This window comes from Salvelinus sp. IW2-2015, linkage group LG11, assembly GCF_002910315.2.
Source record: "Salvelinus sp. IW2-2015 linkage group LG11, ASM291031v2, whole genome shotgun sequence".
Taxonomy (NCBI): Eukaryota; Metazoa; Chordata; class Actinopteri; order Salmoniformes; family Salmonidae; genus Salvelinus; species Salvelinus sp. IW2-2015.
The window spans coordinates 41,475,628-41,503,595 of record NC_036851.1 but is presented as its reverse complement, the minus strand read 5'-3'; the positions used below and the strand labels follow the sequence as shown (position 1 = coordinate 41,503,595).

Sequence of the window (27,968 nt, the reverse complement as noted above, 5' to 3'; positions counted from 1 at the left end):
AATTGTCATTTCAATTAGCATGTCATATTGTAGGGAACTTAGACTAACACCCAGCCATCTCGTCAAGAGACTCAGGATTGAGTTGGGCTACCCCCGAATTCATTATGTTGGTGTTAGAAGTGGGATGGTTCCCTGGTATGGCCATTGAAAGTATGGGCACAAGGGAAGTGTGAGAGTGAAGCATGGGGACATGTTTTTAGAATGAAGGGCGTTGAGTAGTGACCTTGGAACAACACCTTACCTGGACCTATTTGTGTAATGCATAAGGTGTTGGACTAACAGTCACATGGACCTGGGTTTGGATTTGAGAGTGGTTACATTTCCCCAGCACCATCCCTTAACTTTATACCAAACCAAACCTTAGAATTGTGGCTTTAAAGAGATTTGTAGCCGTGATCAGATGAAGCTTTAGTGCTATTTTGTTCTGAAAGGTCTTCATGCATAATGCTGATGTATCTCATGGTGATAAGCTTTTGGGCAATATCATACCAACATTGGATCCCAAGCCAGTCACTGTTTTATGAAAATTATCAATAAACTCAACGACATTGGCATGGTTATGGTTCTCAAGGGAACACTAACCATGCTTTCCATGTAAACACTTGACTGACTAGCCATCATGATCTCCTGATCCCTATTCAGTTCAGACGATATTCGAGGGGATTAAATAATGAATGAATCCAGARTAGATGACAAAAATCTTATAAAGAAAATGTCTGGGAACATCTCTTCAGTGTAGCCAAAGGAACGATAGACMAAAAAAATACTATACATTGCACTGGCATGTGTCATTTTTTGATTTAATTAGCTTTTTTTATTTAACAAAATTACATTTTGTGTTTTCTGAGAGAAATGACATTCGTTGTCCAATTTCTGTTATGGTTGTGTAATCCAAAAGTGTATAATTTTCAATTTTTTATGTAAAAAATATCTTACAAAAAGGTACACAACAAACTATTATGTGCAATTAAATGTGATGAGAGAATGCTGTGAATAAAATTACATAGCACCCTGTATGTTTATTTATCTACACTTGTGTCGTCATCAAGTGAAAACGTGACTTCAAACAGGAACCATAGGAAGGAAGGCGAATAAATCAAGATGGCGTTCCACTATGAAGCATGAAAGAGATTTCGATTCCAATAACATTTATTTTAATATAAAGTTTGAAGAAGGTGTCTTTGCTTTGAGGTGTACGTACGTTTTTGGAGAAGCAAGACGGAGCAGATAATACGGGTAAGGGGGTTAAGGGGGTTAATGGAAGATGTTATCTCAGTTTTCTTTCAGGGGCGGTGGCGGAGAGGGAGTGAACTAGCCAGCACTGTTTAGTGCAGGCCACCAAACTAACATTAGCTAACTAACGTTACCTAAAATGTCCACATCGAATATTCTTTATTTCTGATTGTATTCCTAGCTAGCTATGTTCCAGACTTTCAGTTAAGGTTTACGTTAACTTGTGGGTTATTTTGTGTCAGCTATCTAGCTAACGTTAGCTGGTCATGAAAAAGTTAGTTAGCTCATTTGTAGCTAACGTATTAATGTTAGCTAACTAGCTATAGGAGTCTGACTAAGTTACCGTCCTATGCTATGTTAGCCTGCTGTCTTTATCCTCTTGAATTATCTTAATCCAACAGTTACTCGCCACTTGTTTTCCAAGGATAAATCACTCAAAATACCAGCTAACTAGGTCGATAGTCACAAGCTGAGACAACCGAGCTAGCTGTCTACAGTCAGTAAGGGGTACTTTTAAAGCCATTCTGACATCTAGAAAATACACCTTACTGACTGTGGACTGTCATAGTTAGTTACGTTTTCGAGTACGTTCTTTACACATCACATCTATTTCATTAATTAATTACTTAACTAGTTACTGGAATGTTACTTCATAAAAAGTTGGAGCTACTCTTGCTACCTCTGTGGATGAGTCATGCAAGTATGACTCGTTCAATGTTTCCAAGATGAGATTACAGTTGGCTAGCTATAGCTGCTTGAAAATGTCACGTGTTTTTGTTGATTAGGGTTTGAGTTAAGTGCACTAAAATATGTTGCTAAGGACGGGTGGCCATTGCATCGACTGTCATTGCATCGACATTCCGACTGATCGAGCTATATTTTGCTCCATGGTACGCTGATGAGTCCACCCATGACTTTATTTACTTGTTTTTTTATTTCACCTTTATTTAGCCAGGTAGGCTAGTTGAGAACAAGTTCTCATTTACAACTGCGACCTGGCCAAGATAAAGCAAAGCATTGCGACACAAACAACAACACAGTTACACATGGAATAAACAAGCGTACAGTCAATAACACAATAGAGAAAAATAAGTCTAAATACAGTGTGTGCAAATGGCGTGAGGAGGTAAGGCAATAAATAGGCCATAGTAGCGAAGTAATTACAATTTTAGCAAATTAACACTGGAGTGATAGATGAGCAGATGGTGATGTGCAAGTAGAAATACTGGTGAGCAGAAAAGTAAATAAAAACAAGATGGGCTATGTACAGCTGCAGTGATCGGTTAGCTGCTCAGATAGCTGATGTTTAAAGTTGGGGAGGGAAATATGTCTCCAGCTTCAGCGATTTTTGCAATTCGTTCCAGTCATTGGCAGCAGAGAACTGGAAGGAAAGGTGGCCAAATGAGGTGTTGGCTTTGGGGATGACCAGTGAGATATACCTGCTGGAGCGCATGCTACAGGTGGGTATTATCGTGACCAGTGAGCTAAGGCGGAGCTTTACCTAGCATAGACTTATAGATGACCTGGCGCCAGTGGGTCTGGCGACGAATATGTAGCGAGGGCCAGCCGACGAGAGCATACAGGTCGCAGTGGTGGGTGGTATATGGGGCTTTGGTGACAAAATGGATGGCCCTGTGATAGACTGCATCCAGTTTGCTGAGTAGAGTATTGGAAGCTATTTTGTACATGACATCGCTCAAGTCGAGGATCGGTAGGATAGTCAGTTTTATGAGGGTATGTTTGGTGGCATGAGTGAAGGATGCCTTGTTGCGAAATAGGAAGCCGATTCTAGATTTAATTTTGGATTGGAGATGTTTAATATGAGTCTGGAAGGAGAGTTTACAGTCTAGCCAGACACCTAGGTATTTGTAGTTGTCCACATATTCTAAGTCAGAAGCGTCCATCGTAAGGATGCTAGTCCGGCAGGTGGGTGCAGGCAGCGATCGGTTGAAGAGCATGCATTTGGTTTTACTAGCATTTAAGAGCAGTTGGAGGCCACGGAAGGAGTGTTGTAATGACATTGAAGCTCGTTTGGAGGTTAGTTAATACAGTATCCAGAGAAGGGTCAGATGTATGCAGAATGGTGTCGTCTGCTTAGAGGTGGATCAGGGAATCACCCGCAGCAAGAGCGACATCTTTGATATATACAGAGAAAAGAGTCGGCCCGAGAATTGAGCCCTGTGGTACCCCCCCATAGAGACTGCCAGAGGTCCGGACAACAGGCCCTCCGATTTCACACACTGAACTCTGTCTGAGAAGTAGTTGGTGAACCAGGCGAGGCAGTCATTTGAGAAACCAAGGCTGTTGAGTCTGCCGATAAGAATACGGTGATTGACAGAGTTGAAAGCCTTGGCCAGGTCGATGAAGACGGCTGCACAGTACTGTCTTTTATCGATGGCGATTATGATATCGTTTAGTACCTTGAGCGTGGCTGAGGTGCACCCGTGACCAGCTCTGAATCCGGATTGCATAGCAGAGAAGGTGCGGTGGTATTCGAAATGGGCAGTGATCTGTTTATTAACTTGGCTTTTGAAGACTTTAGAAAGGCAGGGCAGGATGGATATAGGTTTATAACAGTTTGGGTCTAGAGTGTCACCTCCATTGAAGAGGGGGATGACCGCGGCAGCTTTCCAATCTTTAGGGATCTCAGACGACTTGCCTAAAAAGTGTTGTGATCCCGAAGTATGAACTGCTTCTGGTGGCCTTCTTACATAACAGTAAACAGTGTTTTAAAAATGTGTGCAGTCTGGTTTTCTTAATATAAGGAATTTGATGTGTACCTTTTTACTTAGTACTTTTCCCACCATTGTACATTTTAAAACCAGGTGCTTTTAAACTTTTACTCAAGTAGTATTTTACTGGGTGACTTAAACTTTTAATTTAGTCATTTTAGGGCACTGAGTGGCGCAGTGCTCTAAGGTACTGCAGTGCTAGAGGCGTCACTACACACCTGTGTTCGATCCCGGGCTGTATTACAACTGGCCGCGATCGGGAGTCCAATAGGGCGGCGCACAAGTGTTGTCTGGGTTAGGGGAGGGTTTGGACGGGGTATTCCGTCATTGTAAATTAGAATTAGTTCTTAATTGACTTGCCTAGTTAAATAAATACATATATGGGGTACTAGTACAGAGTGGATTTTTCCTGGGGTATGAGGAAATTTAGGTAAATATTTACATATACAGTGCCTTCAGAAAGTATTCACACTTGACTTTTTCCACATTTCCTTGTTACAAATTGGGATTAATGTATTTAATTGTTATTCTTTTTCATCAATCTACACACAATTCTCTGTCAAAGTGGAATGAATGTTAACATTTGTAAAACATATATGGGAGGGAAAAAAATGGTATTAGGTAAGTGTCTATTTTCAAGCAGTCAGCTAAAAAATAAATGTATTTAACCTTTTATTTAACTAGACGGCTGCAGTTAAGAACAAATTCTTATTTACAATGATGGCCTACCAGGGAACAGTGCCTTGTTCAGGGGCAGAACAACATATTTGTTTTACCTTGTCAGCTCGGGGATTCGATCTAGCAACCTTTTRGTTACTGGCCCAAAGCTCTAACCACTGCCACCCCAGGTGACTAGGCCACTCGGGAAAATTCACTGTCTTGGAAAGCAGCTCATGTAGATTTGGCCTTGTGTTTTAGGTTGTCCTGCTGAAAGGTGAATTCATCTCAGTGTCTGGTGGAAAGCAGACTGAACCTGGTTTCCACTAGGATTTTGCCTGTGCTTAGCTTCATTGTGTTTTTTTTTTATTTTTTATCATGAACAATTCCCCAGTCCATAACGATTACAAGCATACCCATAATATGATGCAGTCACCACTATGTTTGAAGATAGACTGTTCTCTCTGCTACCGCATGGCAAACAGTACCGGAGCGCTAAGTCTGGGACCAAAAGGCTCCTGAACAGCTTCTACCCCCAAGTCATAAGAATGCTAAATAGTTAACCAAATACGTTACATGACCAAATGTATGTGGACACGTGCTTGTCGAACATCTCATTCYAAAATCATGGGCATTAACGTGGAGTTGGTCCTCCCCTTTGCTGCTATAACAGCCTCAACTCTTCTGGGAAGGCTTTCCACTAGATGTTGGAACATTGCTGCGGGGACTTGCTTCCATTCAGCCACGAGCATTAGTGAGGTCGGGCACTGATGTTGGCCAATTATGTCTGGCTCGCAGTCGGCGTTCCAATTCATCCCAAAGGTGTTTGATAGGGTTGAGGTCAGGTCTCTGTGCAGGTCAATCAAGTTCTTCCACACCGATCTCGACAAACCACTTCTGTGTGGACCTCGCTTTGTGCACAGGGGCATTGTCATGCTGAAACAGGAAAGGGCCTTCCCCGAACTGTTGCCACAAAGTTGGAAGCACAGAATTGTCTAGAATGTCWTTGTATGCTGTAGCATTAAGATTTCCCTTCACTGGAACTAAGGGGTCTAGCCCGAACCATGAAGAACAGCACCAGACCATTATGCCTCCTCCACCAAACTTTACAGTTGGCACRGAATTGGGGCTGGTGGCATTCTCCTGGCATCAGCCAAACCTAGATTTGTCTGTTGGATGGTGAAGCGTGATTCATCACTCCCGAGAACGCGTTTTCTCTGCTTCAGAATCTAATGGCGGCGAGCTTTACACCACTCCAGCCRATGCTTGGCATTGTTCATGGTGCTCTTAGGCTTGTGTGTGGCTGCTCAGCCGTAGACACCCATTTTATGAAGCTCCCGATGAACAGTTCTTGTGCTGACATTGCTTGCAGAGGCAGTTTGGAACTCGGTAGTGAGTGTTGCAACCGAGGACTGATGATTTTTGCATGCTACAGCACTTGGCTATCCCGTTCTGTGAGCTTGTGTGGCCTACCACTTCACGGCTGAGCTGTTGTTGCTCCTGTTCTGTGAGCTTGTTTCCACTTCACAATAACAGCACTTAGTTGACCGGGGCAGCTCTAGCAGGGCATAAATTTGTCAGACTTGTTGGAAAGGTGGCATCCTAAGACTGCACCACATTGAAAGTCACTGAGCTCTTCGGTAAGGCCATTCTACTGCCCATGTTTGTCTATGGAGATTGCATGGCTGTGTGCTACATTTTTATACACCTATCAGCAACAGTTGTGACTGAAATATCAGAATCCACTCATTTGAAGGGGTGTCCACATACTTTTGTGTGTATAGATAGTCCAGGTAGCTACATTCTACTGTCTGCATCGACTCCTTTTTGACTCTGCACACATAATGGACGACACACACACATGCACACTCGTCACACACTTCCACACTCATCACATATGCTGCTGCTACTGCCTATCTATCCTATTGCCTCATCACTTTACCACTACGGCCCTACCTACAGTACCTTCAGAAAGTAATCGCACCCTTTGACTTTTTCCACATTTTGTTGTTACAGCCTGAATTTAAAATGGATGGAATTGCATTTTTTAACTGACCAACACACCATTTTAATGTCAGTGTTAAGTTATTTCTATCAATAAGGATTCAACTCCTTTTATGACATGCCTTTAAAAAATGTGCTTAACAATTCAGAAGTTACGTGTACAATAAGTGTTTAACATGATTTTTGAATGACTACCTCATCTCTGTACCCCACACATASAATTATCTATTAGGTCCCTCAGTCGTGCTGTGAATTTCAACCACCAGGAAGGTTTTCCAATGCTCGCAAAGAAGGGCACCTATTGGTAGATGGGTAAAAATAAACAATAAAGCAGACATTGAATATCCCTTTGAGCATGGGGAAGTCATCAGTACACCCAGTCACTACGAAGATACATGTGTCCTTCCTAACTCAGTTGACGGAGAGGAGTTCATCATAAGACCCATGGTGACTAAAACAGATTGAGGTTAATGGCTGTGATATGAGAACTGAGGATGGATCAACAACATTGTAGTTACTCCACCATACTAACCTAAATGACAGAGTGAAAAGAAGGAAGACTGTTCAGAATTAAAATATTCCAAAACATGCATCCTGTTTGCGACAAGTAATAATGCAAGAAATGTGCAAAGCAATTAACATTTAGTCCTGAATGCAAATGTATGTTTAGGGCAAATTCAACACAATGCATTAGAGTATCATTCTCCATATTTTCAAGCATAGTGGTGGTTGCATCGTGCTATGGGTATGCTTGTAAACATTAAGAACAGGGGAGTTTTTCAGGATTAAAAAATAAACTGAATGGAGCTAAGCACAGGCAAAATGTTAGATGGAAACCTGTTTGTCTGCTTTCCACCAGGCACAGGGAGATGAATTCACCTTTCATCAGGACAATAACATAAAACACAAGGCAAATCTACACAAGTTGCTTACCAAGAAGACTGAATGTTCCTGAGTGGCTGATATTTTCAAGTAGATGTTAGTCAACTCTGTCAAAAAGTGGTTGTCTAGCAATTATCAACAACCATTTGACAGAGCTTGAAGAATATTACAAAGAATAATGGGCTAATGTTGCACAATACAGGTGTGGAAAGCTCTTCGACTAATCCAGAAAGACTCACAGCTGTAATTGCAGCTAAAGGTACTTCTACAAAGTATTAATTCAGGGGTGTGAATACTTATGTAAATTCTGTATTTCATTTTCAATACACTTGCTTAAATGTCAAACTTGTTTTTACTTTGTCATTATGGGGTATTGTGTGTAGCTGGGTGAGAAAATAAGTCCAGGGGTATAAATACTTTCTAAAGGAACTGTAATATGCCCCTATGGACATACCACTGTGTTTCTACAAAGGGGGCCTGTATGGTAGCTTTTTGGGAGAGGGGGCTCCCCTAGGTACAGGTTGGGATATAGTTTAGTGTGTTCGGGAAGTATTCAGACCCCTTGACTTTATCCACATTTTGTTATTGATGAGGATTTTATTTTATTTTAATCCAACTACAAACACTACCCTGTAATGACAAAGTGAAAACAGTTTTTTTTAGAAGTTTTTGCAAATTCATAAAAATAAAAATAAACTTATTTACGTAAGGAAAGGGGGATACCTAGTCAGTTGTCCAACTGAAATGTGTTTTCTGCATTTAACCCAACTCCTCTGAATCAGAGATGTGCGTTAATCGACATCCACGTCTTCGACGCCCGGGGGAACAGTGGGTTAACTGCCTTGCTCAGGGGCAGAACGACAGATTTTTTTTTTTACCTTGTCAGCCTCGGGGATACGATCCAGCAACCTTCCGGTTCCTGGCCCAATGCTCTAACCACCTGCCACCCCATAAGTATTCAGACCCTTTGCTATGAAACTCGAAATTGCTCAGRTGCGTCCCGTTTCTGTTGATCATCATCCTTGAAATGTTCCTACAACTTGGAGTTTCACCTCTGGTAAATTCAATTGATTGGACTAGATTTGGAAAGGTGCTCACACCTTATAAAATGGGTTAAAATTATGTATAGTAACCCTAGGTGTAAAATAGTAAATAATGGCTACATCTCAGAAAATTTTAAACTATCTAGAGGAGTAAAACAAGGTTGTCCACTATCGGCATATCTATTTATTATTGCCATCGAAATGTTAGCTGTTAAAATTAGATCAAACATTAATATTAAGGGATTAGAAATCCGTGGCTTAAAAACTAAGGTGTCATTGTACGCTGATGATTCATGTTTTCTTTTAAAACCACAACTAGAGTCTCTCCAGGGCCTCATAGAGGATCTAGATACCTTTGCTATCCTCTCTGGATTTAAAACCAAATTATGATAAATTGTACCATATTACGTATTGGATCACTAAAAAATACACATTTTAATTGCCATGTAGTTTACCAATTAATTGGTCTGACGGAGATGTGGACATACTCGGTATAAAAATCCCAGAAGAAATGATCTCACTCCAATAAATTTTTAAGAAAGTTAGCAAAAATAGATAAGATCTTGCTACCATGGAAAGAAAATACCGTATTTGTGGAAAATCACCCTGATTAACTCTTTAGTCATATCACAGTTTACCTATTTGCTTATGGTTTTGCCTACACCTAGTGACCTGCTTTTTATTATATGAACAAAAAATATTCCATTTTATTTGGAACGGCAAGCCAGATAAAATTAAAAGGGCCTATTTATATAACGAATATGAATTCGAGGGCAGAAATTTTAAATATTAAAGCATTAGACCTCTCACTAAAGGCATCAGTCATACAAAAGTTATACTTAAATCCAAACTGGTTCTCTAGTAAATAGGATGAGACATTCGTACCAATGTTCAAGAAGGGCCTTTTTCCCTTTACAGATTACACCTGCTCACTTTCGGTTGTTTGAAAAGGAAATAATCTCCAAAATATCCTTATTTTTTAAACAAGCCTTAGAAAGTTGTTGCAATTTCAGTTTAATCCACCTGAAAGGACGGAATAAATAGTACAACAAATATTTTTGTTAAATTCAAATATAGTAATGATTAAAAAAACTGTATTTATCGAAGAAATGTTTAAAAAAGGTAATTTTTGTGAATGATATCATAAATAGGACTGGTGGAGTTATGTCACACATGCAGCTAACACAGACATATGGAATGTCTGCTCTACCCAAAATTACAACCAATTAATTGCAGCATTACCACAAAAATGAAGAGGCAAGTAGAAGGGAAAAAAGTAAGGAACTTGTTATGTCGGCCCTGTATTAAAGAACAAATGGTTAAAGAAAAGTGTGATAAAAAAACATATACCAATTTCATTTAAGGACCAAAAAACTGACAGCTGTGCCATATAAATTGCAAAATAGTTGGGAAGAGATTTTCGATGTACCCATTCCATGGTTTATGAATTGATACGCAAAACAACGCCGGATTCAAAACTTTGAATTTTTCAATTTAAATTACTGTACAAAATTCTTGCAACTAATAGAATGTTATATATATGGGGTATACAATCTTCCCAGCTCTGCAGATCTGTTGTGAGGAGGCAGAGTCATTAGATCATTTATTTTGGTATTGTCCATATGTAGCTCGTTTTGGTCACAGGTCCAGGAATGGCTGAAGAATTGCAACATTTGCCTAGAACTAACGTTACAGATAGCAATACTGGGGGATTTGAAAAGCCATAGTCAATCAACAATAATATAATAATATTTTAGCAAAAATGTTTATTTTTAATTTACAACCTGTAGAAGCTATGAGAATAGAAGGTTCAAATCTTTTGTGAAGCATCACAGCACAGTTGAAAATATATGGCAAATAAAAATCCGAAATGGATGATGTTGGAAGATAGATGGGAAGGGTTGAGTGGAACTGAAGGGTGGGACTAATAACAAGATAAACAATGTAGGGCATACGGGATCTGTGAAATGTGTATAGGTGCGGAGCTTTTGTGAAATAGCACAGTTACAAGTGGAAATAAAATTGGTGGGCAACAGAAATAGAGGAAGGACTAAGAACAAACAAGAGAGAACTATTATAAAGTAGACTGTGTCTGTAAAATGGGTATAAGATGTAAAAATTGAAGGTAAAAGCAGAAGTGTTTATTAGTTTACTCCAATTGGGGGATMGGTGGTAGGGTTGCGGGGAATAATAATAAAGGTATATTCTTTAAAAAGTATGTATGTCTATATAGGTATGTGTATGTATATATGTGTATATGTATGCATGCGTGTATGGATATATATATTTACCCCAAAAAATATGGGGGATTGGAAATGATGCAGACAATTACATTGGAAGCAACATTCTTTCCGCAATATTAAGCTGATCCACCCCTAAGATATAATTTTATTTTTTTTTAAATACAAAAATAAATAAAAGAAAAATACTAAAAATATACWAAAAAAGGGTGCTCACACCTGTCTATATAAGGTCCTACAGTTGACAGTGCATGTCAGAGCAAAACCCAAGCCATGAGGTCGAARGAATTGTCCGTAGATCTCTGAGACAGGATTGTGTCTAGGCACAGATCTGGGGAAGGGTATCAAAATAATTCTGCAGCATTGAAGGTCCCCAAGAACATCCTTCTTAAATGGAAGAAGTTTGGAACCACCAATACTCTTCCAAGAGCAGGCAGCCTGGCCAAACTGAGCAATTGGGGGGAATGGCCTTGGTCAGGGAGGTGACCAAGAACTTGACGGTCACTCTGACAGCGCTCCAGAGTTCTTCTGTGGAGATGGTTGTCCTTCTGGAAGGTTCTCCCATCTCTGCAGCACTCCACCAATCAGGCCGTTATGGTAGAGTGGCCAGATAGAAGCCACTCCTCAGTAAAAGGCACACGACAGGCCGCTTGGAGTTTACCTAAATACTTTCAGACCATGAGAAACAAGATTCTCTGGTCAGATGAAACAGAGTGAACTATTTGGCCTGAATGCCAAGCGTCAAGTCTGAAACCTGGCACTATCACCGCAGTGAGGCATGGTGGTGGCAGCATCATGCAGTAGGAATCTTTTTCAATGGCAGGGACTGAGATGCTAGTCAGGATTGAGGGAAAGATGAACGGAGCAAAGTGCAGCGATATCCTTGATGAAAACCTGCTCCAGAGCGCTCAGGACCTCAGACTGGACCGAAGGTTCACCTTCCAGCAGGACTACGACCCTAAGCACACACCCAAGACAACGCAGGAGTGGCTTCAGGACAAGTCTCAATATCCTTGCGTCGCCCAGACAGAACCCGAACTTGAACCCGATCGAACATCTCTGGAGAGACCTGAAAATAGGTTGGATGGGGAGCATCGCTGCACAGCTGACAGCTTGAGGATCTGCAGAGAAGAATGGGAGAGACTCCCCAAATACAGGCGTGCCAAGCTTTATCCTAGTCTTCGAGGCTGTAATTACTGCCAAACGTGCTTCAACAAAGTACTGAGTAAGGGTCTCAATACTTATGTAAATGTGTTTCTTTTTCTGGATTAAACATTTCTTTGCAAAAATGTATASTACCGTTCAAAAGTTTGGGGTCACTTAAGCTAAATATGTCTTTGTCAATTTTTTTAAAATAACAAAATTGATCAGAATAGTGTTATTATTATTATTATTATTATTATTTAACCTTTATTTAACCAGGAAGGGCTCATTGAGATTTAAAATCTCTTTCAAGAGCGTCCTGGCCAAGATAGGCAGCAAACTACAAGTAATCTAGTAAAAACCATAGGATTCACAAGAGTTTAACAAAATTAWAAACATTGACAGGTCAGGGAATCAGTCTCAAGATCATTCATCAGTGATTTAAAAATACCAATCGGGATAAGTTCTTCCAGTTTAAAAGTATTTTGTAAGGCGTTCCAAGACGATGGCACAGAGTACATAAAAGCCCTTTTACCAAATTCAGTTCGGACATTTGGAACAGTTAGCAGGTCCAGCGAACAAACAGAGTACCCACCACATTTCGGAACAATAAAAATGCCCAAATAAAAAGGTAGTAAACCCAAAATGGCTTTGTAAATAAAATTATACCAGTGACTGAGCCTACAAGTGACTAGAGAAGGCCAGCCAACCCTGGTATACAAAGTGCAGTGGTGTGTAAGGGTTTTGCAGTTTAAATAAATCTCAGTGCCATGGTAAAGGGTGTCAATTGATCTCAAACACTGAGCGGAAGCATTCATATATCAAATATTCCCGTAGTCTGGTAAAGGCATAAATGTAGCTGATACTAGCCTCCTTCTGGCTTCAAAAGAAAAACAGGCCTTATTCCTAAAATAAAATCCCAATTTCAGCTTCAATTGTTTTGTAAGTTGTTGAATATGCAATTTTAAAAGAGGCCGTCATAAATTAAAATTCCAAGATATTTATATGAGGTTACAGTCAATGCCCTGACAGTTAATAATAGGTGAAAAGTTCAAAGGTCTATTTCTTGCTTTAGAAAACACCATTAGTTTAGTTTTGCCAGTATTGAGGATAAGCTTCAATTGACACAAGGTATGTTGAACAGTATAAAAAGTATTTTGCAACTTCTGGAAAGCTTTTGTAAGAGACGAGGCATAACAGTATCAGCATAAAAATGAAGTTGCGCATTTTGGACATTTTTGTCAATTGTTTTTTATATAAATAGTGAATAAGAGAGGACCAAGGAGCACACCATTACAGACAGACAATTTAACAGACATGAGTCCATTAAATTGAGTGCACTGAGTTCTATCAGACAGATAGTTAGCAAACCATGCAACTGCATGCTCCGAAAGACCTACACTCGACAATCTCTGCCTTAGTATAGCATGATCAATTGTATCAAAAGCCTTAGAGATCAATAAAAAGTGAGACACAGTGCTGTTTTTTGTCAAGGGCTACAGTGATATCATTTAAAACCATGGCTGCTGTAATTGTGCTATGCTTCTTCCTGAACCCCTATTGGTACATTGATCAAATAAAAAGTAAGTAAAATTTAAAGTTAGTAAATAAAAACTATTTTAGCTGTTCACTCACGGGTTTCAAGTATTTTCACCAGGGGTGACAGCATTGAGATTGGCCTATAATTATTTAAAAGAGTTGGATCTCCCCCTTTTAAAAGTGGTAGGACAAATGCTGATTTCCAGATCTTTGGAATTTCATTATGTTCCAGGGTGTGTAGACATTCTTAATGTTGTAAGTGACTATTGTAGCTGGAAACAGAATATTTTTTTAAATGGAATATCTACATAGGCGTACAGAGGCCCATTATCATCAACCATCACTCCTGTGTTCCAATGGCATGTTGTGTTATGTAATCCAAATTTATAATTTTAAAAGGCTAATTGATCATTAGACAACCTTTTTGCAATTATATTAGCAGACGCCTCAAGTCCTCAACTGGCAGCTTCATTAAATAATACCCGCAAAACACCAGTCTCAACAGTGAAGAGGCGACTCCAGGATGCTGGCATTCAAGGCAGAGTTCCTCTGTCCAGTGTGCGTTCTTTTGCCCAGCTTAATATTTTATTTTTATTGGCCAGTCTGAGATGGCTTTTTCTTTGCAACTCTGCCTAGATGGCCAGCCTCCCGGAGTCGCCTCTTCACTGTTGACATTGAGACTGGTGTCTTGCGGGTACTATTTAATGAAGCTGCCAGTTGAGGACTTGTGAGGCGTCTGTTTCTCAAACTAGACACGCTAATGTACTTGTCCTCTTGCCCAGTTGTGTACCGGGGCCTCCCACTCTTTCCAATCTGGTTAGAGCCAGTTTGCGCTGTTCTGTGAAGGGAGTAGTACACAGCGTTGTATGAGATCTTCAGTTTCTTGGCAATTTCTCACATGAAATAGACTGACGAGTTTCAGAAGAAAGTTATTTGTTTCTGGCCATTTTGAGCCTGTAATCGAACCCACAAATGCTGATGCTCCAGATACTCAAGTAGTCTAAGGCCAGTTTTATTGCTTCTTTAATCAGAAAAACAGTTTTCAGCTGTGCTGACATAATTGCAGAAGGGTTTTCTAATGATCAATTAGCCTTTTTAAAATGATAAACTTGGATTAGTTAACACAACGTGCCATTGGAACACAGGAGTGATGGTTGCTGTTAATTGGCCTCTACGCCTATGTAGATAGTCCAATCGAAAATCAGCCGTTTCCAGCTACAATAGTCATTTACAACATTAACAATGTCTACACTGTATTTCKGATCAATTTGATGTTTTTTTAATAGACAACGTGCTTTTCTTTCAAAAACAAGGCCGTTTCTAAGTGACTACAAACTTTTGAACGGTAGTGTATAACCTGTTTTTGCTTTGTCATTATGGGGTATTGTCTAGATTGAGGGGATTTTTTAAATTGATTTTAGAATAAGGCTGAAATGTAACAATGTCTAAAAGATTATAAATAAAGTCAAGGGGTCTGAATACTTCCAAATGCTCTGTATAATGGTGGATATGGTGTTGATGTCTTGGTTTTGTCTTGGTTCAGGGTGTTTTCACACTTGGTCCCTTTAAGCGAATTTTTGTGTACTCAGTGCAGTTCGCTTAGTTTTTTTTTGCAGTGTGAACTCKCCAAATGAACTCAGACCCTTCAAAAGATCCCCCGAACTGAAACCATCTCGTGTGGTGGTCTGAGTTTGGTTCTCTTGAATTCTGCGGTCTGGTTCTCCTTTTTTGAAGACAATTTTAATGCAAAGCTCCCCAGGTTTGCATGTCATTATWCCCGCACCACACACTAGACTACTATAACACATTTTCCTCTGGATATTGATTAGTGATTGTCAAGGACCCACAGACATTCCAAAATGTCTTTGTTCAGATTGTTTGTTTGCATTAAGTGATCAATAGGCTGAGAGCTTCATAAGCTGTTCATTGATTGTGGGGTTTGAATAGTGTGAGAAGACGACATGTTTGTTGAGAACCAGATTTTGTACTCTATTTTAGCTCTTAACRGGGTAGTAGCCTACCTTGGGTGTACAATTTTCTTTTTCAATTACAGCGTTGATTGAATAATTGCGGAATAAATAACAAATGTATTTAAAGCCCTTTTTACATCAGCCGATGTCACAAATTGTTATACAAACCCAGCCTAAAACGCCAAAAAACAAGCAATGCAGATGTAGATGTAGAAGCACGGTGGCTAGGAAAAACTACCTGGAAATGCAGGAACCTAGTAAGAAACCAGGTTATGAGGGGTGGCCAGTCCTCTTCTGGCTGTGCYGGGTGGAGATTATAACAGAAAATTGCCAAGATGTTCATAGATGACCAGCAGGGTATTATAATAGTGGTAGTTATTCTGTTACCAATCAAATGCACATATTAATAGCATCTTCTGATTACAATTCTGTCTCATATTTTAACTAAATGCAGTCAATCTATTAGTGTACAAAATGTATAGCTAGCTGTCCAATAATGCTTTCTGATTGAATGGCTTGTCCTACACATTGTAAAAGCCCAGAGTGCATGTTGGAAAGAGATATTGGTTCCTTTCTTAACATAGCAATGTGAATGCAAAGAGGACCACAAAATAGTTGAAGTGAACTGGCAAGAGTTGAGTCCTCATTCAAAGGCAAGGGCAGTGTRAAWACAAAGAGAACTGACTTCTTTTGCTCTTTGTTTTTACCCCAGAGTTCACTTTAAATAGGACTGTGTGAAAACACCCTCACTGCTTCCTCTAAGGCATCTCCCACTTATTCAAGAGCCCTGTGTGTTTTTTACAGACTCTAAATGGCTGCGAGGAAGTCTGATACCCACAACAATGGTGAGTGTGTCTGTCTTTCGGGCTCTTCCTCTGTTCTCCATCTGCTCATTTTGTTTAAAAATATTCCTACATTTGCATCATGGTGTCATTTTTCATTTAGGCCAATCACTCATCCTGTTTTTCCAGGACCCATCAGCTACCTTGATGACGTTCCCTTTAAAATCAACGATAAGTTCCGCTGCCCTGCCAAAGTGGGGCTTCCTGTTGGCTTCTGCCTGCCCGACTGTCTCTCTGTGCTCGCAGACCTGCAGGTAAGCCTTCTGACTTGTGTCACTGCATCAAGCATTTCAATGACGGGGCTGCTTGGGGGTGATTTATCGCTTCCCTGTAATATTAGTCTGTATTAGGGGGGCACCTCTGTAAATGTTGAAAATAAGATATCTCATGACTCGACCAGATTCACCCGGGTTGATTAGTCTCCATTCCTTTAGTCCTTTGTCTGCTGCTCCGCTCTAACTAGGCATGCTGGTTGTCTCTCTTTGGGCACTGCAGTATGACTTCTCCCTGGAGAGGCGGAGTGTGCGCTGGGGGGCTGAGCTGGCTGAGGCCAGGGCGGCGGAGGCCCGAGCTGCAGAGGTGGCCAGGCTGGTGTTGGAGAGCAAGGAGCACTCACCCCCCGCACAGGACCCTGACGGGGGATTGGCCGGCGGGGGCAAGAGGCCTCGCCCCGCCGAGGAGCAGGACGCTCTCCCGCCCGCATTGAATCCGCTGATGGCCTCACTGCGCCACAACGCCATCCTCACCCCGCTGCCCGCGCCCGCCAGGCAGACCGCTCCCAGCATCCCGGAGCCACAGTATCTTAACCTGGCTGACTTTGAGCGCGAGGAGGACCCCTTCGACAAGCTGGAGCTGAAGACGCTGGACGATAGGGAGGAGCTGCGCAACATCCTCCAGAGCCAGCCCCAGCAGCAGTCTGTATCCCCACCTGAGGAACCCCAGCCCGAGCTGGCATCGCGAGGCAGCACGCCTCCACCCCAACTCCCCGCCACCAGCCTTCCGGMCAAAACGGCCTTTTCCCTCAACGGGCTGGTGGCGCAACTGGACATGGACAGAGCTGGGGGTCTGGCCCAGGGACGGACAATGGACCCAGACCGGCCCTGCAACATCCGCTCGCTGACCTTCCCCAAGCTGTCGGACCCCGGGGAATTGTCATTTGACTCCTACTCTCCAGCCCCTGTACCACCTAGCCTATCCACCGGCAGCCCACCGGCACCCCAGCAGAAGACAGAGGAGCCACCCAGGCACACCCAAAATGGGGCACCAAAGCAGGTAAGCTTACACACAGAAGGTGAAGTGGGCTTTGCTTAGTTTCAATGACTAAATGTATGGCTTAATTATTTCAAACTTCTGAAAAGCTTAGAGGTTTTGTGGACCAGAGGAAGATGCTTTTTTTGGACTCTTATACAGATGTGATGCTAAGAAAACTTTCTCTGCATAGATAAATGTAGGTCCTCTCCCGTGCGGAGCGGCACTGCTCAACCTGTCTCCCAGTGGGCGGCAATGTGTGGAGACCATCGTGTCCATGGGGTACTCCTACGAGGGGGTCCTGCGGGCCATGCAGAGGCGAGGCCAGAATGTGGAGCAGGTACACCCCTCCGCTCTCCCTCCCGGTCACAGCAGCCTAGGCCCATTTTCTCTACACAGATCTGTTATAAAGAAATGTTCTATTTGATTCTGTGCTGTCATTCACTCACTGCCCATTGCGCCCAGAGAATTTTCTGTGTGTCATGGTTGACTGAAGTCATCAGGTGTCTGCGTTATGTGATTGTGTTCACAAAAAAGTACACCAGGCAACAAGTTGAGGATGGTAGTTGTGAATAAATGAATTGCGTTTACGCAGTGTTTTCTTTTGACTCAAAACACACCATCCATCACCTTTGTTTGATGCCTCAACACTATGATGGCATTGCAGTGAATGATTACAGTAGTACTGTAGGAGACACTCGTTAGGGGCTAGTTAACTCCCGAGTTGCGCAGTGGTCTAAGGCACTGCATCTCAGTGCAAGAGGCGAATCCAGGCTGTATCACATCTGGCCGTGATTGGGAGTCCCATAGGGCATCGCACAATTGGCCCATCGTCATTTGGGTTTGGCTGGGGTAGGCCGTCATTGTAAATAAGAATTTGTTCTTAACTGACTTGCCTAGTTAAATAAAGGTTACAAAAAAACATTTGAATAAACATTGGCTAACAATGGAATGACACAGTGGTAGTTGACACATTTGACAGCTAGCTTCCAAAATGAAAAAAAGTGTCAAGCATCACGCMAGTACAATATTTTATAATGTGAATTTAGCTATCCCTCTAATCAACAATGAATATGAATGTATTTCTATTAAATGCCAACATTAGCTATTTCATAAATTCACCTCCAAAGATTTGGTCACCATATTTTCAGTCATAATTATCTTGCTCTCAGCTTGTACAACCACCTAGTAAATAGCCAGTCTTTGACTTGCACATGAAGCCCTCACCAAAAGATCAACAATATCTGTCATCCTGTGACCCAGGTGCTGGAGTACATGTTTACTCATACACGTCTTTGTGAGCGGGGATTTGAGCCCAGTGCCGTAGAGGAGGGCTTAGAGATGTACCAGTGCTCTGAAGAGAAGGTGAGTCCACCCACTGTCCCTACCGTCACATACACTGATATGCACGTTTATACAGATGAACTCAGCATGCAGAACCAAAAACTGTTAGGATGACTAGCCAGCCAACTCCATTATCTCTGATGTTTCAACACACAAATTTTGAGTGGCATAAGGTAAGGTTCACTTCCAGTTTTCCCTGAACTTAGATAAACCAAGCATGTGCCCTTCTCCTCCCTCCACCTTTCTTCTCAAATGTGTGGCGGCCTAGGGAAATCCTTCTCTCAATATCATCTTGATATTGACTATTTCTGAAAATTGCAAACTGTCCCAAATCCAGATATATTTCAGACCCTGAGTTATGAGCTTTTAAAGTTGACTTCGGACAAAATAATAAAAAATTACAACTGCATTCTAAGATGCTGTTATTTTTTTCTAATTCCATTAACACTTGAGAGAAGAACACCAACACTGATTGATTGTTTCAAAAGATTTATTGTCACTATTCTGAACAAAAATATAGACACAACATTTGAAGTGTTGGTTTGTTTTTTTATGAGTTGAAGTAAAATATCCCTGAATTCTTCCATATGCACAAAAAGCTTATTTCTCAATGTTGTGCAGAAATTTATTTACCTCCATGTCAGTGAACATTAATTACTTTGGCAAGATAATCCATCCACCTGACAGGTGTGGCATATTAAGAAGCTGATTAAACAGCATGATCATTACACTGGTGCACCTTGTGCTGGGGACAAAAGGCCATTCTAAAATGTGCAGTTTTGTCACACAACACAATGCCACAGATGTCTCAAGTTGAGGGAGTGTGCAATTGACATGCTGACTGTAGGAATGTCCACCAGAGCTGTTGCCAGAGAATTTAATGTTAGTTTCTCGACCATAAGAGAAACGTTGTTTTTAGAGAATTTAGCAGTACATCCAACCGGCCTCACAATTGCAGACCACGTGTAACCATGCCAGCCCAGGACCTTTGCATCTGCAGTGGTGGGAAAAAGTACCCAGTGGTCATACTTCAGTCAAAGTAAAGATACCTTCATAGAAAATGACTCAAGTTAAAGTAAATGTCACCCAGTGAAAGTCTAAAAGTATTTGGTTTTAAATATACTTAAGTATCAAAAGTAAAAGTATAAATAATTTAAAATTCCTTATTAAGCAAACCAGACGGCAAACACAGATAGCCAGGGCCCCCTCCAACATTCAGACATAATTTACAAACAAAGCATGTGTTTAGTGAGTCTGCCAGATCAGAAGCAGAAGGTATGACCAGGGATGTTGTCTTGATAAGTATGTGAATTGGACCCTTTTCCTGTCCTGGTAAGCATTCAAAATGTAATGAGTACTTTTGGGTGTCAGGGAAAACATATGGAGTAAAAAGTACTTTATAAATATTTAAAAAAGTACATTATGTAAAGTTGTCAAAAATATAAATAGTAATGTACAGATACCCCCAAAAACAACTTGAGTAGTACTTTCAAGTATTCTTTAAATTAAGTACATTACACCACTGCACATCCAGCTTCTTCACGTGCGGGATCGATTGAGACCAGCCACTTGGACAGCTGATGAAGTTGAGGAGTATTTCTGCCTGTAATAAAGCCCTTTTGTGGTGGAAATACTAATTTTGATTGGCTGTGCATGGCTCCCCAGTGTGTGGGCCTATGCCTACCCATGGCTGCTCTCTTGCCCAGTCATGTGAAATCAATAAATTCCTTAAATTATTTACCTCAGTGAAATTGTTACATGTTGTGTTTTATTTTTGTTCAGTATATGTATATTTTTACCTGGCAACTGCTCTTTTTTTTTTTCTCATTAATTTACTAGAACAAATTATTATACTATACAATACATTACACTGCCTTGAGTTATTACACATTTCGTTGTTACAGCCTGAATTCTAAATGGATTTTATTTGTCACATACAGATGGTTAGCAGATGTTAATGCCAGTGTAGCGAAATTCTTGTGCTTCTAGTTCCGACCATGCAGTAATATCTAACAAGTAATCTAACCTAACAATTTCACAACTACCTTATACACACAAGTGTAAAGGAATGATTAAGAATATGTACATAAAAATATATGAATGTGCGATGGCCGAACGGCATAGGCAAGATGCAGTATATGGCATAGAGTACAGTATATACATATGAGATGAGTAATGTAGGGTATGTAAACATTATATAAAGTGGCATTGTTTAAAGTGGCTAGTGATACATTTATTACATCCATTTTTTTCATTATTAAAGTGGCTAGAGATGAGTCAGTATGTTGGCASCAGCCACTCAATGTTAGTGATTGCTGTTTAACAGTCTGATGGCCTTGAGAGAGAAGCTGTTTCTCAGTCTCTCGGTCCCTGCTTTGATGCACACCCATCTGATGACGAAGTGTAAACATGTTTTTAGAAATGTTAGCAAATTTATTTACAATTTTAAATTTTCATAAKTATTCACACCCATGAGTCAATACATGGTAGAATCCCCTTTCTCTAAGAGCTTTGCACACCTGGATTGTACAATATTTGCCCATTTCTAACTCGGCCACTCTGGAACATTCACTGTCTTGGTAAGCAACTTGTGTACATTTGGCCTTGTTTTAGGTTATTGTTCTGCTGAAAGGTGAATTAATCTCCTTGTGCTTGGTGGAAAGCAGACTGAACCAGGTATTCATCTAGGATTTTGCCTGTGCTTAGCTCCATTCAGTTTTTTTATTTTTTTTTATCTCAAACTCCCCAGTCCAAAGCATACCCATAACATGGTGCAGCTACCACTATGCTTGAAAATATGGAGAGTGGAACTCAGTAATGTTGTATTTGACATAACATTTTGTATTCAGTACAAAATGTTTTTGCAGTATTACTTAATTACAAACAGGATGCATGTTTTGGAATATTTTTTTATTCTGTACATGCTTCCTTTTCACTCTGTCATTTCGGTTAGTATTGTGGAGTAATTACAATGTTGTTGATCCATCCTCAGTTTTCTCCTATCACAGGCATTAAACTCTGACGGTTTTAAAGTCACCATTGGCCTCATGGTGAAATCCATGGTTATTTCCTTACTCTCCGGCAATTGAGTTAGGAAGGACGCCTGTATCTTCGTAGTGACTGGGTGTATTGCTCACCATCCAAAAGTGTAATTAATAACTTCACCATGCTTGAAGGGATATTCAATGTYTTTTTTYCCCCGTCTATCAGTAGGTGCCCTTCTCTGCGAGTCATTGGAAAACCTCCCTGGTCTTTGTGGTTGAGTCTGTGTTTGAAATTCCCTGCTCGACTGCTGGACATTACAATTATCTGTATGTGTGGGGTACAGAGATGAGGTAGTTATTTAAAAATTGTGTTAAACTCTATTGCACACAGTGAGTCCATGCAACTTATGTGACTTAAGCACCATAACAAAGGAGTGGACTACTTACTGACAAGACACTTCAGCTTTTCGTTTTTTTAATTATTACAAATTTCAAAATACGTAACTCCACTTTATCAAAAGTTAAGGTTTGTGAATACTTTCTGAAGGCACTGTACACCTGATTATACCAAACAACATATGGAACACCTTCCTAATATTGAGTTGCCCCCCCCCCCCCCTTTTGCATTCAGAACAGCCTTAATTTGTTGGCATGGACTTTACAAGATTTTGAAAGCGTTCCACAGGGATGCTGGACCATGTTGACTGCAATGCTTCCCACAGTTGTGTTAAGTGGGTGGTCGACCCTTTTTGATACACACACAGGAAACTGTTGAGCGTGAAAAATCCAGCAGTGTTAAGGTTCTTGACACACACCGGTGCACCCTACTACCATACCCTGTTCAAAGGCACTTAAATATTTTGTCTTGCCCATTCACCCTCTGAATGGCACACACACACAATCCATGTCTCAATTGTCTCGAGGCGTATAAATCGCCTTTAACCGGTCTCATCCCTGTCATTACACTGATTTTTGAAGTGGATTTAACAAATTACATCAAGGGATCATAGCTTTCACCAGGTCAGTCTATGTCATGGAAAGAGCAGGTTTTCTTAATGTTTTGTATACTTACTGTATATTTGAATTGGAACCCAAATAATGTGATTATGAACCATCAACAACCAATCCTTAAAAATAAAAATATAAAATTAAGATCCTTTTGATTTGACTGTATGCAACACTGGATGGCAAAAATAATGAGATTTGAAGTTCAGCTTGATGAACAGGTACTGGAAAGTGTTGCTGACGTCTCCATGGCCAGGAGGAACWATCTTATCTGCTGAGATAATATTACATTTTTGTTTTTCATACATGCAAAGTAAAAACAATAAAAATACTACAAGACAATCACACAAAGCATAAATATAACAGTAGAGGCAAATAAAATAGTACAGTACTAGTGTGTAAAAGCAAATAGTGACTGGATAGTACCAGGTAACTACGACCTGGTGTTGTTGAAGCTCCAGATGGCAGTGGGTAAGAAGGATGGAATTCATATTGATATTCATTAATTTGACTCTCTCTCTGACAAACACAGAGATTTCTAACACACACAAACCACTAGGTCGTCATTCTTACCTTAGCCAGAGTGCTCCATGGTGAAGACCACCTTGTATCCAGCGCTGACAACCAGATCTTTGAGCCTGCCCATGATTTTATCAGTCTTATTTATTTGGGTCCATGTTAAAGTAAATTGTCATGGAGACAATGTTGAAACCACTCAAAGTAATCCTTGATTAGCGGTTATTCAGAGCTCAAAGTAATGACAACTAACTACCTAATCAAACAAAACAACATCGCTATTGATCTGAGAAGTCAGCTTCAACGATGATTGATGACTAATTAGAAAGCGGAAAGACTGCGTGCGTTTCTTACTACTAGGCTGATTGGAGCCCAATCCCATATTGCACTCATTCACACCGCCTCAAAGATTTAAAGCATTGGATTGGTGTAGCTGTGTTGGTAGGCAGTGAAGGCAAGTGGCCAGGGCAAGCATGAGATGTGATGCGGCTCAAAATGACATGGTTAACGAATGACAGCAAGATGCCTCTCACTTCCAACAAGTTTAGGATAGGGCATCGATTGCATTGCTCCCTTTTTTTAAATAAAAAAAAATTCTGAACTGCAGAAATTGCTGCAATACTGCTAATATATTTTTTCTCACTTTTCATGTAATTTTGGCCTGCTGATAGGCCTACCAACCGATCAAGCAACATTAGAAGGTGTGAAACTCTCATGAACGTTAGCTCCTGTGTAAGGCCACTTGAAGACAAAATGAAAATCCAACCCACTTGTATTCATAACTACATTGTTGATTGTAAATAACGACTTTATACTACTACGTTACTAACCAGATAGCTAATTATTGTCTAAACCAGCCTAATTTCATTGATCTGTTCTCATAGATCGCCTTGCAAATGTTTGTTAAAAAACAATCTGTTTATAAAAAATAACAAATCTAGTTAAATTGTACAGAAACAATACGTAACAAGAATTCCCAATTACAATGTATGTTTTTCATGATTTCTTCAGGCCTTAGAGTTCCTGTCGCTGATGACGCGGTTCGGCGAGATGGGCTTTGAAAGGGACACCATCAAGGAGGTGCTGCTGGTGCACAACAACGACCAGGAAAAGGCTCTGGAGGACCTCATGTCCCGTGCCGCAGCCAGCTGAGTCCCCCCCCTTTAACCATCCACCCACATGCTCCTTGCTGGCTTCCTCACCCCCCCCCCCCCCCCATGTTTCAACAGTGTTACAGCACAGAGGGGTGAACTCCGACCCAACGCAGCTCATGACTTCCGCTCATGATCCCACTCTGTTCCACTCTCACACAGTGACTCCAAGTGAGCAAACGCATACACTTCCATAGTCTATTCTTCTGTTCTTAGAGTGTGGGGGGGTAAATGGAAGAATGAGGAGCACCTGCGATTTGTGGTGGTTCGTTTGTGCTGACCACACCAAGGATACTTGCTTGTTTTTTTTTTTACAATTCCTAGCATGTCAATCAACGTGTGTGCACTGTGATGCTTGGAAAGGAGGCATGAACTTCCCAAAGGAGCATAGAGGAGGAGACCCAATGCTGCACAGCACTTTGGTGAGTGTGTCTGACTCTGTGGATGGGGACAATGGGCCCCGAACTTAAAGGAACCACTAGCCAGGCTCTACTTTCTACAGATGCACAGTTAACACTCCCAGCTAACTAAGCTGCCAACTTCCGCTGCCCAACATAGGCCTACAAAATTGTAGAGCGGAGGGGATGCCAAGCGGCCCATGTGTGACTAACTGACCGACGGACGCCAGAACCTAAAAACACAACTGGCATCGTCGCAGAACAGTGAACTGAGTTCAAGAAGTGCCCCCTCTGTTCCCGTGACTGGCGTTCACCGATCTCCCTCATCTTTTCTTTGCTGTCGTTTTGCTTGTTAATTTGTCAGTTTGTTCAAAAGGACACACATTGTTATTGTTTCCCGAGTCCTTGTATAGAGATTATTTCTTTGCTTTCTGTTTTAGGAACTGCATTAACAAACCCTTAAAAGTAATAACATAACTGCTACTACTGCCCGTTGGCTCATTCTGCACTGGAACGGACTGCAAGACCAGTGGAGAAGAGGTGGTCAAATTATTATGCAGGAAACATCACGTCCAAACGCATACTAACACTCACTGGCACAGAGAAATGTGACGATCTGTACAGACACACACACCTCACCAACATAGATATTGACTTCTTTAAAATTACACTGACATTTAGTAATAAAGAGATGAAATATAATCTAAAATGAGAACCTTTTATGAGAAGCAAGCACTAGGATGCAAGTGGTGCTTTGAAATGGTCCCTATTGGTTTTGATTCACAGACTGGACAGAGCTGGGGGAAAAKAATTGTTTTGCAACCTAAACTTTCGTGCAATATGTTTTATGATGTGTGACTGACTGGCATATTTTTGGGTCTGAGTAGTGAGTAACTCCCAAAATGACAGATTGCCTTTGCTGGAGACACGCTCACTGGAGGAGGAAATCTGGAGAAAACATTTGATTTAATTGTCTGCTGTCATTTACTCCCCTCATTACTGAAGATCAGGCTCTGTTATCAACTATGATTGTGGTCTTTGTCACACACTTTGTCACACACATGCTAATCTGAAAGTGTTTTCGCCTCTTTGCCTGGTGTCATGCATAAGAATTGGACTGGCAAATCTTCCAAGAACGGGTCAGAAGATCAAACAGCTTGTCAGTTAAATATTAACCAAATGCGTTAGGGTGATTTTATTTTATAATTCTATTTCATATAGCTATGTTTTCACCTTGCATTGACCCTTTTTATTTTGACTACTGACCTGTGTATGAGTCTACAGGTGTTTTTGAAGTGCCATGATGATGCTCTCCATTTCATGTGTGAATCTTGTGTGCAGAAAAGCAGCTTTCCTCTCCCAACCAAGCAGCCAGTCGATTCAAGCTTCATGATTACTTTCCTAGTGTAATGACCAATGTCTTGATCTCTCTGGTAATCAAGGGGATCTCATGTGACAAATTACAACATTAACATTTGATTTGAAGATTCAGAGCTGAGAAGTTGAATGCAGTACATGGGAATGTGACTGAAAATTGGCACTTACCTCTGAGGTTGTACCTAGTTCTACCATAAGAAGACATGAACAAACCAATTGTTACAGATTTACATTATCACATAGGCCTACTATTGTAAGAAGAATCTGTTATTGAGAGCATTGTAAGTCGCTCTGGATAAGAGCGTCTGCTAAATGACTTAAATGTAAATGTACTGTCTGTGGAGTTTGATCTTTGTATTGATAATATGTTGCCAATACGTGTGTGTGCGTATGCATCTGAGAGTGGTAGAGGAGAGTAGACCGAAGGGGCTTTCTGGCATTATAAGACACTGGACCCTACGGTGTTCACAGAGCGCTTTGTACACAAATGTCAATGTGAACTGGTCTAGAACTTCCCCTAAATAGGTGTCTTAACATCTAAGCGATTAAAACACCCCAGATTCCATTCTCAATTATTAGACTTGAGTATAGYGTCTAAACGCAAGGCCTCCTCCAGATCTTGCTCTGAACTAAAGGCAACATTTTGCCTCCTGATAACTGGTCAATTTCCTTTTGACATGACTGGCTTCTTTGGGGWGGGGGGCACAAGATGCCAAGCCACATGGTGATGGTTGTGGGGAAAAAATATTGCTGGCCTGCTTTCTGCATTGTGGACATTATTCGGTCTAATCTTAACTTGAGATCTTGGTTTTGTAGTAAGCCTCGGAGTCAGTGAGAGACTTGAAGTGTGGGTCTGATATGACATCTGGATTTTGATGTCTTAATTATAAAAATAAGGAGTGGTGTTCCTGGTAGCCCCTGAAATGTGATTTAAAAAATGTCAGTTTACTCCTGAATCATTTGGCAGTTCTTCAATGTTATTAAATGTACACATCTTTTCAATGGTGTGGCTGTTACTATTTATAAGGTGTGTGGGTTGTTTTTGTGCAAGGTTTTTGGAAAAACAATGAATTTGTTAGTACTCAAGCAGATTAGAAATTATCAATATTTCATAGATTGGGGTGTTTTTCACATAGTGTGTACAGCAGCACAATGGTGAAGCGACAATAACAATGCAAAGAGATTGTTCCCTGAGCATTATGGGTAACGGCAAAAAACTTTCAGTGTTGTGTGTGGTCAGCAGAAAAAAACAATAATGGAGCCATATTTTTGCTGTCTCAGTCAAAGCAGATGAGCTGTTCTGTTCATATACCATTACTGTGTCATCACAGAGCATATAACGGTTTTGTTCCATGCCTGGTTCCATTTTGGAACCTTACCTTTTGAAAATGCCAGAGTGTAAAATTACTTTTTGTGTTCACAGAGATCTCTAAGCTGTATAGGTGAAAGCAATATGGTTACAGCTAGACTTTGCCTATTGAGCAGCTGAGTCRAGCAATAACCACACTGCTTACTACTACTAAGTAACCAGTCTTCTAGGACCTGTGAACACCACAAGTACTGTAGCCTGGTCTCAGATCTGTTTTTGTTATATTGCCAACTCCAATGCTGTCATTGTCAAGCCAAACAATAGGCATGATAATGAGTGACAAGGAGTTTG

At 40.8% G+C, this 27,968-nt stretch overlaps 1 protein-coding gene across 3 annotated transcripts; it reads left to right on the top strand.

Moving 5' to 3' along the window:
• Nucleotides 1-1,066: 1,066 nt before the first annotated feature.
• LOC111970422 (ubiquitin-associated protein 1-like) lies at nt 1,067-27,334 on the top strand. 3 transcript variants are annotated; one of them, XM_070445767.1, is made up of 8 exons: nt 1,067-1,236; nt 2,598-2,693; nt 16,248-16,288; nt 16,415-16,539; nt 16,781-17,557; nt 17,727-17,873; nt 18,797-18,898; nt 24,394-27,334. In XM_070445767.1, exons 3-8 carry the CDS (start codon nt 16,255-16,257, stop codon nt 24,532-24,534), a joined length of 1,326 nt encoding a protein of 441 aa, XP_070301868.1. In that variant the 5' UTR covers nt 1,067-1,236; nt 2,598-2,693; nt 16,248-16,254; the 3' UTR covers nt 24,535-27,334. The 3 variants fall into 3 exon arrangements, with proteins under 3 accessions (XP_070301868.1, XP_023852908.1, XP_070301869.1); XM_023997140.2 differs by lacking the exon at nt 2,598-2,693; XM_070445768.1 differs by lacking the exons at nt 2,598-2,693; nt 18,797-18,898; nt 24,394-27,334 and having other exon boundaries at nt 17,727-18,123.
• Nucleotides 27,335-27,968: the final 634 nt, after the last annotated feature.